Raw genomic sequence first — 11,636 nt, 5'->3', positions numbered from 1 at the left:
TCAATGGCATGATGGATCTTACATCTGGAAATATTAGGTTCTAACAATAGTAGTATTAACGTCGGCACCTTTCATCTAACTTTGGTTGGATAGGGGGCAATTACGAGGGAGGAGGGGGTGTACCAAATTTTGACTCTGTTACGATAGTCAGACAAATTTGACCTGCGTAGCCCACTGGTACGTTGGTGTGTAAAAATTGAAGTAGTATACCTTCGTGTGTCGTTTAATAATACTTCACCAGTCAAACCTGACATACGATCGATCTCACGTTTGAATGATCAGGACCTAATCGAGGCTGAGGTGAGGTGAGGTGATGAAAGAGCCAAAGCAACGAGCTCTCCTTTGGTCAACATGTCGACTCTACATAAAAAACAACCAATGAGAGTGGAAAAAATCATTAATAACTCTCCAACAACCTTCACCGCTTCCTCCCCCTTCTCTGCCACGCCACCACATGAGATCTCATCACCGGGCGTGCGCCGCCAGAGGGATCAACTCCGACAGCGGGGTCGCCACCGGCGTCGCCGCCGCAGACGGCACCGGCGAGCTGCGGCATAGCGGGCATGTCGCGCTCACCCTGAGCCACTCGTCGACGCAGCCCGCGTGGAAGCAATGCCCGCAGTCCGGCGCCCGCCGCAGGGCCTCCCCGGCCTCGTACTCTGCCAGGCAAATCGGGCACGGCCCCGCCGGCGCCGACGCCCCGCCCTGGCCGCAGACGAACTTGGGGTAGAAAGCCTCGATGGCGGGGCCGTCTAGTCCTAAGGTCGTCACCACCACAACGGCGGCGGCGTCGCCTGGGGCAGAGGCGGCAGGCCGAACCGGGAGGGACGGGGCGGGGAACGGGCGGTGGGCGCCGCCCTTGACGCGGACGCAGACGTAGGAGGCCAGCATGATGGTGGAGACGAGGACGAGAATGCCAACCGCTATGGCGATGCCGTATCCGAGGCCAACCGCTGCGGCTGACGGCGGCGCTTCGGCCAGAGGTGCAGAGATGGAGTCGGGCGACATAGGAGCATGAGAGAGAGAGAGAGAGGGGATTCCACGGGAGAATTCATTTAAGGCTACGTGGTGCAATAAATGAGTGCATGGGACTTCGCCAACGCTATTTTGAATGCAGAGAGAGAGAGAGAGAGAGTATTTAGCATGGAATTTTGCACGGGAAGTGAGATGTGTAGGTGATTAGGTTACAGGGATGGGCGAGGAATCAGATCAATGAAGTTGACATGGGAGGGAGCGAGGTTGGACCTGTGAGTTGGCTTCATGTGATGTGTGCTAATATTAATGTAACGCCCACGGGAGAATTCATTTAAGGCTACGTGGTGCAATAAATGAGTGCATGGGACTTCGCCAACGCTATTTTGAATGCAGAGAGAGAGAGAGAGAGAGTATTTAGCATGGAATTTTGCACGGGAAGTGAGATGTGTAGGTGATTAGGTTACAGGGATGGGCGAGGAATCAGATCAATGAAGTTGACATGGGAGGGAGCGAGGTTGGACCTGTGAGTTGGCTTCATGTGATGTGTGCTAATATTAATGTAACGCCAGGTCCACACACGTGGTTTGCATGTGAGAACCGGGGACAACCTCAACCTCGATGCCTCGTACCGTCGTCATACGTACCCACCGCCAAGAAAACAAACTGTAGCATGCATTCATAACCCAACGCTATTCAAATCCAAGAGACAGGCCTTCTAACTTGTTGTGGGAAACAACTTTGAGTCGTATCTCCCCGGGGGCGCTCGGGCGCTCCTCGAGCCCGCTGAGGAGGTCGGGGGCGGTGCCTGCGGGACCGACGGGGACCTTCGGCTTCGCACATGCACAAAGGTCGGGACCTTCGGCTTCGCACATGCACAAAGGTCGGGCCGGGGTGCTCGGCCCGACCCCTCCGACGATCAAGTTAGATGATGTGGAGGGAGTTTTTTTGTGTAGAAGTGTCCTCCCCCTCGTTTAGAACTCGGGGGTATTTATAGGGCAGTTGAGTGTTACCGACGTGCCTGCCTGCAGGAGGCAGGATCGTACCTCTAATGGCGTAACTGGCCAATAACTCCATTTTGGTCCTCAACGGCGAACCAAAATACTTAAGCGGGAGTTAACGTAGTACACTCATCAGGCCCTTATAAGCTAATCATACACATTGCCCACTTCCGATGTGGGACTAATGGGATATTACACAGGGTATGGGCGTGCCTTGGTGGTCATTCTCCTCTGCCTCGGTCGAGCGCGTTGGGTCAGACAACGATGAAGTCGTTGTCTGAGAGTGGGTGACGTCAGCTCTCATCGTGTCGACATTATTGCCCTCTTTTGGGCAAAGTGTCGTCCAATCATGGCTGACATCGTAGCCCGTCATGTCGCCATTATTACCCTCATCATATACCCCCCCGAAAGAAGCTATGCGCCGGTTGTCGCAAAAGGGGGATTCCGAGGTATGGCTTCAGCCTCCAGTACCGCAGTAGTTTCAGGCGACATGAGGTCGAGCACGTCTCGGGCGGGCAGGCCGCGCCGAGGAGGTGGTCTCGGGCGACATGAGGCCGAGAAGCACGACGCAGGCGGGCTGGCCGCGCAGGTGCAGTCTCGAGGAGCATGGAGCCGAGGAGCACGACGCAGGCGGGCTAGCCGCGCAGGTGTGTCTTGGGGAGATGACGCCGAGGAGCACGACGCAAGCGGGCTGGTCGCGCAGGTGTGTCTCGGGAAGATGATGCCGAGGAGCACGACGCAGGCAGGCTGGCCGTGTAGGTGTGTCTCGGGGAAATGAAGCCGAGGAGCACAACGCAGGCGGGCTGGGCGCGCAGGTGTGTCTCGGGGAGATGATGCCGAGGAGCACGACGCAGGCGGGCTGGCCGCGCAGGTGTGTCTCGGGGGGCATGGAGCCGAGGAGCACGACGCAGGCGGGCTGGCCGCGCAGGTGTGGTCTCGGGCAACATGCAGCCGAGGAGCACGACACAGGCGGGCTGGCCACGCAGGTGTGTCTCGGGGGGCATGGAGCCGAGGAACACGACGCAGGCGGGCTGGCCGCGCAGGTGTGTCTCGGGAACATGGAGCCGAGGAGCACAACGCAGGCGGGCTGGCCGCGCAGGTGTGTCTCGGGAACATGGAGCCAAGGAGCACGACGCAGGCGGGTTAGCCACGCAGGTGTGTCTCGGGGAGCATGGGGACGAGGAGCACGACGCAGGCGGGCAGGCCGCGCATGTGTGGTCTCGGGCATCATGCAGTCGAGGGTCACGACGTAGGCAAGCAAATCGTGCAGGCGTGGTCGCGAGGGTCATGCGGCCGAGTAGCACGATGCAGGTGGGCAGACCGCGCAGGCATGGTCTCGAGGGTCATGCGACCGAGTAGCACGACATAGGCGGGCAGGCCGTGCAGGTGCGGTCTCGGGCACCAGACCGAGAGGTGTGGCTCGGGCGGCAAGTCGCCCTTGGGGGGGGGGGGGGGGGGGGGGACTCGGCAGTCTACGGCCGAGTCGTGTAGATTCAGAAGGGTTTAAGCCGGGGCTAACCGTGAGCCGGGAGGTAGTCAGGTAGATACTGAACCTTCGCTCGGAAGAGACTGAGGCAGGGCTTAGATTTCTTTTCCCGGGGACTACATCGGGTAGCCACCACGGGTGCTTAGCTTCTCTTATGGAGGCCGCGGTCGGAAGTCGTCCCTTCTTGTCTCGGCCGCCCAGGCCTCGGCTGCGATGTACCGGTTAGCCCGTTGGAGCATCTCTGGCACCGTAGTGGGAGGTCGCTCCGCGAGGGACCAGAGGAATCTGGAAGGTCGCAGGCCTATCACAAATGCCTGCACTAACAGAGAGGGGTGAGTATCCGGCAAGCCCCGGATTTGCATGGCAAAGCAATCCACAAAATGTGAGAGGGGCTCGTCCTCCCTTTGTTTGAGTCCGAGGAGTAGTGCCGCGGAAGGCTTTGGCCGTGCATAGGCTACGAAGTGGAGTTCAAAGTCATTGGCGAGCTGGTCGAAGGAAGTGATAGTCTCGGTCTTCAGGCCGCCATACCACGCGTGGGCAGGCCCTCTCAAAGTGGTAGGAAACGCTCTGCACATCAGGGCATCAGAGGTTCCGTATAGCGCCATTTGGGCGCAAAAAGTAGCTACATGGTCCGCTGGGTCGCGGAGCCATCGTAAGCGTCCAGAGAGGGGAGCTGGAAGTCCGGGGGGACTGTCAGATCCCGTATCTTGGGCATGAAGGGAGACCCTTGGTGTGGGTCCTCCCCAAGCTCTCCCTTGGACCTGCGAACCTCTTTCTGGACCTCGTCGAGTCGCTGGCTGACGAAGCGCAACTGGGCCCGCAGAGAGTCCGAAGAGAGTGCCTCGGGTTCTGGGCGACCGCTCGGGTTTGCCATCGTTGGATCCCCGAGTGGGGCCGGTTGGACCCGAGGCGAAGTGGGGGGCTCCGGTAGTGTCATGTGGGCCCGAACGGGCGCCTTGCGTTGTCGCAATGGTTCGATCGCGGGCGGGTGCGCCGGATGAGAAACGAGGGGGATAATGGTTTGCACCATTTCCATCAGAGCTCGGACTTGACGGGCGAGGTTCTGAAAGGCCTCGGGTGACACGGGCGTTGAGTCGGCTGGGGCGTCGTCCGACAGCGACAAGCCCGGGTCATTGAATATTCGTCAGTATCATTCGGAGGTCGTGGCGGGGAGTTCGTCACGATGGCCTCCGTGCGGGAGACGTTCCCCCGAGGCTTCGGTCGGGTGTGACCTCTCAGCCGCGGGCTCATCTGAGCCGCTCGGGTGATCACCCGACATTCCGGGCCCTCATTCTAGTGCCAATCTGTTGCGGGAAACAACTTTGAGCCGTGGCCTTGGGGCCGACGCGGCTTGGTTTAGGTCCGGAAGATGGGGATCTCCCCGGGGGCGCTCCTCGAGCCCGCTGAGGAGGTCGAGGGCGGTGTCCGATCGAGACGGTGTAGTCGTCTCTGCCTGCGGGACCGACGGGGACCTTCGGCTTCGCACCTGCACAAAGGTCGGGCCGGGGTGCTTGGCCCGACCCCTCCGACGATCAAGTTAGATGATGTGGAGGGAGTTTTTTTGTGTAGAAGTGTCCTCCCCCTCGTTTAGAACTCGGGGGTATTTATAGGGTAGTTGAGTGTTACATGACGTGCCTGCCTGCAGGAGGCAGGATCGTATCTCTGATGGCGTCTGACATCGCCATTGACGTTGCATGGAGAACCGAACTGCCGCAGGATATGGGCGTGCCTCGGTGGTCATTCTCCTCTGCCTCGGTCAAGCGCGTTGGGTCAGATAACGCTGAAGTCGTTGTCTGAGAGTGGGTGACGTCATCGCTCATCGTGTCGACATTATTGCCCTCTTTCGGGCAGAGTGTCATCCAGTCATAGCTGATATCGTAGCACGTCATGTCGCCATTATTACCCTCATCACAACTCATTCTCCGAAATCCTTGGTGGCATCAAATCGATGTCCCTCATCCATGTCATGCCGCTACCAAAGTAAGATCCGAGTTCCTCCTGACATCGTCGCCTGAGTGAATGTGACGTGTCTCATAAACACCTGAGTGAATGTGACGTGTCGATCGGATTAGAGTGACGTGTCTCATAGCTGCCTACGTATCATGTCTATCATTTACATCTCTGTTCCCGTAATCCAACGTCGAGTGGTGGTTACATGCTCTTATGTTTCCTTCCATTGCTGCTGTCACAGAAACCACGATGCTCTATCATTTCATCTTTTCCAAGTCTGAATGAGAGCAGTGGGAACTCCACTTTCTTCATTTCTTTTCCTGCTACTGCTTTCCCAGTTGTCATTGATATATACTGAGACATCATCTACAGGTACAAAATCACTCGTCACTACGTTTTCTAATCCTAACAACACAAGTGGTGGTCATTCCTAACCTTCATTCGACTTGGATGATCAAATACAAGTAGGAGCAACAACTTCATTTTTATAGATTTTGGAGGTAGTAAAGTACCCTAACACACCAACTCAGACATAGCTTGATGTTGGATCTTACCAGATCCAAGTCTTTAAAGCATGAGCACAGAAATCAAGGTGGTAGAGAGAAGTTGAAGGGAACATGTTGCCCCAATTCTTCGCTCAAGGAGTTCCTCGAGAACCAAATCAGGAGCATTGACCAAAACACTGCATACAACTGTAGCCTCCTGCATTGCATGCTGAAGGGGCATTGACCAAAACAAGACCACCTCCTTCCTTCCCTCGGAGAAAACAGCTTGAAGTCACTCGAGTCTCCCGGAAACTAAGGAACTATTCCTGAAGGAAACCAGAAATTGTTGACTTAGAAGGAATATGTATGACCGGAAAAAACATATACGATCACGATTGAAATGGCTAATTATATATTATTCTTATAATTAGTTATATTTAATATTTTAATCTTTATATTTTTAAAAATTATATTAAAATTTATATATTTATGAAAGTAAAATATTTAATCTCGTTTCTTCTCACGTTGTCGTCGATCTTACTAATGAAAATACCATACGTGTTTAGTGATAAATCAAAGTGAGATAGAGTTAATACATGTTATTTTTATCAATCTTGTTTTAGAGGAATCCTTACACACCATTGCTTACGTTTCAGGTCTGTGACAGAAAAACTTGAACTTGTGGTAGGTTTCGACATGAATCAACCTGCAATGAGAAATAGACAGTTCTCTGACATATCATCATAGGCGCAATAGGTTTAATTTGGGAGGGTCTAAAGATGATATCTGACATATCATCATAGAATCCAATTACAATTTATTCAACAGAATTTAATTATACGTGCCTTGGGCTCTTCAGAGTAACATTGTTAATATGAAGTCTTGCTGTAGAGATTTGAAGACTATAAAGATTACACATATGTTTATAAGGAGGGCAATCAAATGATCGATCTGGTGGTCAATCATTCTTTAGATAGGAAAGTGATCCTGAAATTATTTTGAATTAATCTGCTCAAATCTCTCAAGAGAATCTTGTACTAGACTTTCCAAGCAATAAAAATCTTTGAAAGATGCCGAGCTCCCCAAAATCCTGCCCGAAAGCACCAAACCTGGAGGGAGGGCTGCTTGCTCTTTTGAGAGTGATACACTGATGAGAGACCCGTTGTTAAATTAAAAGCATCTACAAGTATGATGCTTACATTTTAGAAGAAGAAAGAAAGAAACCCATTGCCGCTCATAGGCATAACCTTCTTCGGTTTCCCAAGTACATAATAAATATATGACATGCAACATATTGGGGAGAATCAACAACAACAAAAAAAGATAACAATAAGATTATATGGCCTACCAATAATATTGTCTCAAGTTCCACCAAGTCCACGTACTCGCTCTCGAATCAACTTCCTTTCCCAGTCAGCAATACCCCCGAAGGCATGCTCAGGCAAGCTCTCAAAAGGCTCTTTCCACGGGTCATTCTTTGCCAAATCATAAGTAGCTCCTCTGATGGCTCGCTTGTTTGGCCCACAGGGTCTTTTTGAAGTAACAGTATTATAGGCTGTGTTAAGCTGCTCGATATAGATAGAATGTTGAAAATAATATCAGAAACCAAGGCAGAAGGCATAGTTGGTACTGAGTATCTCAGGGCAAGTTATCCCACTTAACAATCAGTTCCTACTTTACAATCACAACATGTCACATGATCCTCCGCTCATAATCGTATACAAAAGAAGCATACTATCATGAATGGTCTGATTTCATGAATGTCAGTCAATCTAAGACATGACCGAAAGCTTGACATAGAGATATTCCACAGTAAGATAGAGATGATCTAATCTAACAACACATAAGATCGTTCAGCTGGATAATAGAAACTGCAAAAAAGAGAGTCAAGGCCAAACTTACATCCATGTCACAGAACCAAAACAAATAAGCAATTGCAACTGCAGGTGCCCTTCCCAGTCCAGCGGTACAATGGACATAAACTCTTCCTTTACCCTCAGAAATAGCCCATTCTAGTGAAGAGACTGCTTTTGGCAATTGGCTCCTCAGTGAATCTGGATCAAAGTCCCTTGCCTGTATTTGCAATTGAAAAGATGAGCAATCAGCATCATTTTCTGTTTATAAGCTGAAAGTATTTTACCTAGTATTTCTATTAATCATTGGCAAGCAAAGTTCGTTGTACCATACCGTACCGACGTTTCGACCCGGGCTCGGTACGGTACGGTATCAGTGTACCGGGCGGTACATCAGGGCGTACCGAGCGGTATGCCCTGGTGTACCGAATATTTTTTTTATTTTTCATACTGTAGCACTGTAGCGGTACCGGACGGTCCGCGTATTGATAACCTGTCGGACCGGTACGTACCGCCCGGTACACTTCGGTACGGCAGACCTTGTTGGCAAGTACTGAAATTAACGACTGTAGTTATATATTTTGGCTAGCTATTCTACCAGAACTCGGTACCTGTCTGGGGCTTACTTGTTACACATGACTAATGTGCAGGGATGTGTAATGCTCTTATATTGGAAAAGCTTAATAATTGAATCATGTACTATAGGGTGCTAGCTTCCAGCTGCATATGTACTTGATATTTTTGCCCAGTTCTCTCTACAAAATTTCACCATCTTGATCGGTCGGAACAAGTCTATCAAAACAACTTAGATTAACTAATACGTTACTTAAGGCCTGAAAAGGTCCATCATTTAGTTGTTTCATCTATAAATTCATATGAAAGGAAAAGAGGAGGAGCATAAAATGGATCCTATCAACCAAAGAGAAGCTCTGGCTGCTATCTTCTCTCAAATTTATGATAGTTTATCGGTATCAGAGGTCAAGGTCAAATAAGCTTCGAATAATTCCTAGGGTAAAAATTACTGCTTCGAATAATTTCATTGGTACAAGAATAAGACTTCCATCTCAGCTGCTGGAGGACCATAAGGTAAAGCTAGCCATGGGCTAAATTGGAGTTTTTGCAGACCAAGTTTTGGGCCCCTGATCAGGTCCAGAAAATTAGGCCGTTCGTTCATGGGAAAAGGCTGGATCAGGTTTGGTCAGGATTCTACCAGAAGCATGAAGCGAAAGCCAATAACACTAAACATTTGATGTAGAAGATGGCCTGCAAGTGATGCGGACCTTATACATCAGGTGTAATCAGAAATGATACTGGTCTACTGACCTTAACCAGCAGTTACAAGCAATAGAAAGGGAAATGCAGGGTTTTTTAATGTAGGACAATTCATGGTAAAGGATAAAATCTAGGAGAATTCAAAACCATCCTAATATGTAGGAGAAACACATTTTTGCCAGGCTACGATGGAAAAGAAACTATCTGCTATGTGAAAATTAGTAGGAATTTGGAAAGAGGTTAAATAAAACAGCTACTATGGAAAAGAAACTATCTGCTTTGTGAAAATTAGTAGGAATTTGGAAAGAGGCTAAATAAAACAGCTACTCCATCAATCTACATGCGATAATTATTGGATTTATTAATTAACAATATCCCTAATGCACTCACTCCTACTTCCCATCTTTTTAAAACTATTTTTATTTTCATTAATAAAAATCTCATCAAAAATCGCTGATCTGATGCTATCATATTACTTAAAACCTCAAAATTCACAAAGATTGATGATAGTAGATGATTTCATTAAGGTAATGACAGCTTCCAGAGATCTTTCTTCATTATAATATCACTTGAAAACTAAAAGTTCTCAAATTTTGATTAGACATAGTAGATGATCAAGTTCATCGAATGTTATGACAGCTTCCAAAGAACTGTCTAATGTTGCCGTGTAAAAAAGAAACCGAATCATGTACAAAGATAAACCAAATTCGTGTTCAAGAGCACAAGTAACAATAATTAAGCGCACAGGTAGAGAAAATAAAAGGTGCAACCAGTTACACATCACAACTTTTTAAATAAAATGTGATATAAGTAGAACAATTCCAGTTGATAATGGTTGGTTATCTTCAGTCAATATAAGTTGCATTCCTCTATTACAAAAAATAAATAAATAAATAAAACAAGGGTGAAAGGGAGGATAGCTTACAGGCCTTCTCATGTGATGAATGCCAAGTTCTTTGCACCTGTTGAGAATATCTTGAAAATTTATTCCCCAGTACTCAATGTCTTTATCTTGCTGTAAGCACAGAATGTATGCTACATTTTCTGCCTCTTTTAGGTGATCAATATCTTTGGGCTTTTGAGGCTGAGAACCGACAATTAAACTATCGTTTATGATAGTATAATTCATGCCTAGGTGCCAAAATTTGAACTACTTAGTCTATTGACACAGAAAATAACATTATTTGAATGAGTGTGCAAGACATTTAAATTAAAGCTCAGAATCACCCAAAAACATATTTTTGGGGCTAAATAAGCCCAGCTCCATAAACACTATGATGATGTACACAGATTAGAGATAAAAAGAACTAATTCTAAAATATGTAGTAATTTTGGAAAAAAATATCATAACTTGGAACACTACCATCTCCTTCCTTTCCTAGAATCAAACAGAATCCCAACACCCTAGTCGGTAGGGCATTTTTATTTTCAATAATGCTACAAGTATGCAATTTATCTTTTCCAAAATAAAAAAATTGTAGACATTATAGTTATTTAATGAATTAGATAAACCGATGTTGAAGTCATCATTACAACATGCTCGCTGGGGATTTGTCTACCTTAATATTTTTTAAGCTGTTTTTGTTCTATTATAAATAGAAATGATTCTAGAACATAACAAAATTAATGATCGCTACCCTAGTTCAACAAGAATTACATGTAATTTGAGACCAAAAAAAAAAAATCGTAATCCTCTACAGGCCAAAAAGCTGAAGCTTTGAATAATAAATATGATATTTTGTTGTTTTGCAGCGATGGGACATGCAATGGAAAAGAACAAGATTATCTTTTCCACGAGTCCCTTCACAAGGTCTAGAGACTCAAAGCGAAGAGTGGAAAACGAAAACAACACGTAAGACTCTGTATACTTGTCGCCATTTAGACTCTTAACCCATAACGTACGTTCCATCAGTGAGGAAAAGACATGATTGAGCAAGATCATATTTGAAGGAACCAAGAACGAACAAAGATCGAATAATTTTTTTCAACCAAGATCACATTTTTCACAAACCAAGAACGAACAAAGACAAAAGAAACGTCTCGACCAAGATCAGATTTTTAGAGTCCAAGAACGACCAAAGATCGAACCTTATCAAGAAAACAATGGAAAACCCATTGCATCCACATGAAATTCCTCGGGAGGAAAAAAAAAAAAAAAAGGGAACCGACGATTTTACCAAGATCATGATGGTACTCGTACGGGTTCCTCATCATGCGCTTCATGACGGTGTTATAGTCCTCCACCTCGCGATTTTTACGGGAGCCCTGTTCCACCGGGCCGCCCTCCGAGATCTTGCAGCGGATGCCGGAATTCTTCCTCGAACTGCTGTCAAGATTCCTGAGATGACTACCATGGAAAAAGGAAATCCCCTCGAGAGATCTCCGAGGTGATGGAAACACCGAACAGAGGTATCCATTACAGATCGTTCCCATCCCCGCCTCTTCCTTCTCTCCTCTCTCTCTCTTTCTGTCTCTCTCGATCGCCGCGCTCTCGTCACAGACCCTTTCGCCTTTGCCTCCGCCGCCGCCTCCGCCTCGGAAGAGACCACGTTGTAAAGTCACTTTATAGCCATGTAATGTAACCAATTAGACCCTTTTAGTTGAACAAAGATAAATA

At 47.9% G+C, this 11,636-nt stretch overlaps 2 protein-coding genes across 4 annotated transcripts; both read right to left on the bottom strand.

Moving 5' to 3' along the window:
* Positions 1 to 367: 367 nt before the first annotated feature.
* LOC135635629 (putative RING-H2 finger protein ATL69) lies at positions 368 to 1,114 on the bottom strand. The gene has a single exon (XM_065146845.1). The coding sequence runs from the start codon at positions 1,006 to 1,008 to the stop codon at positions 466 to 468; it is 543 nt and encodes a 180-aa protein (XP_065002917.1). The 5' UTR covers positions 1,009 to 1,114; the 3' UTR covers positions 368 to 465.
* Positions 1,115 to 6,769: 5,655 nt separating this feature from the next.
* On the bottom strand, positions 6,770 to 11,578 carry LOC103980454 (phosphoglucan phosphatase LSF2, chloroplastic). Of its 3 annotated transcripts, none has more exons than XM_065148717.1 (5): positions 11,197 to 11,578; positions 9,945 to 10,150; positions 7,797 to 7,967; positions 7,243 to 7,459; positions 6,770 to 7,041 (listed from the first exon to the last, which is right to left on the bottom strand). In XM_065148717.1, exons 1-4 carry the CDS (start codon positions 11,450 to 11,452, stop codon positions 7,256 to 7,258), a joined length of 837 nt encoding a protein of 278 aa, XP_065004789.1. In that variant the 5' UTR covers positions 11,453 to 11,578; the 3' UTR covers positions 6,770 to 7,041; positions 7,243 to 7,255. The 3 variants fall into 3 exon arrangements, with proteins under 3 accessions (XP_065004789.1, XP_065004790.1, XP_009395158.2); XM_065148718.1 differs by having other exon boundaries at positions 6,770 to 7,024; XM_009396883.3 differs by lacking the exon at positions 6,770 to 7,041 and having other exon boundaries at positions 7,110 to 7,459.
* Positions 11,579 to 11,636: the final 58 nt, after the last annotated feature.

The sequence above is a fragment of the Musa acuminata genome, chromosome BXJ3-4 (genome assembly GCF_036884655.1).
Source record: "Musa acuminata AAA Group cultivar baxijiao chromosome BXJ3-4, Cavendish_Baxijiao_AAA, whole genome shotgun sequence".
NCBI lineage: Eukaryota > Viridiplantae > Streptophyta > Magnoliopsida > Zingiberales > Musaceae > Musa > Musa acuminata.
Note: the sequence above shows the minus strand (reverse complement) of the source record. Positions and strands in the feature narration are given on the sequence as shown.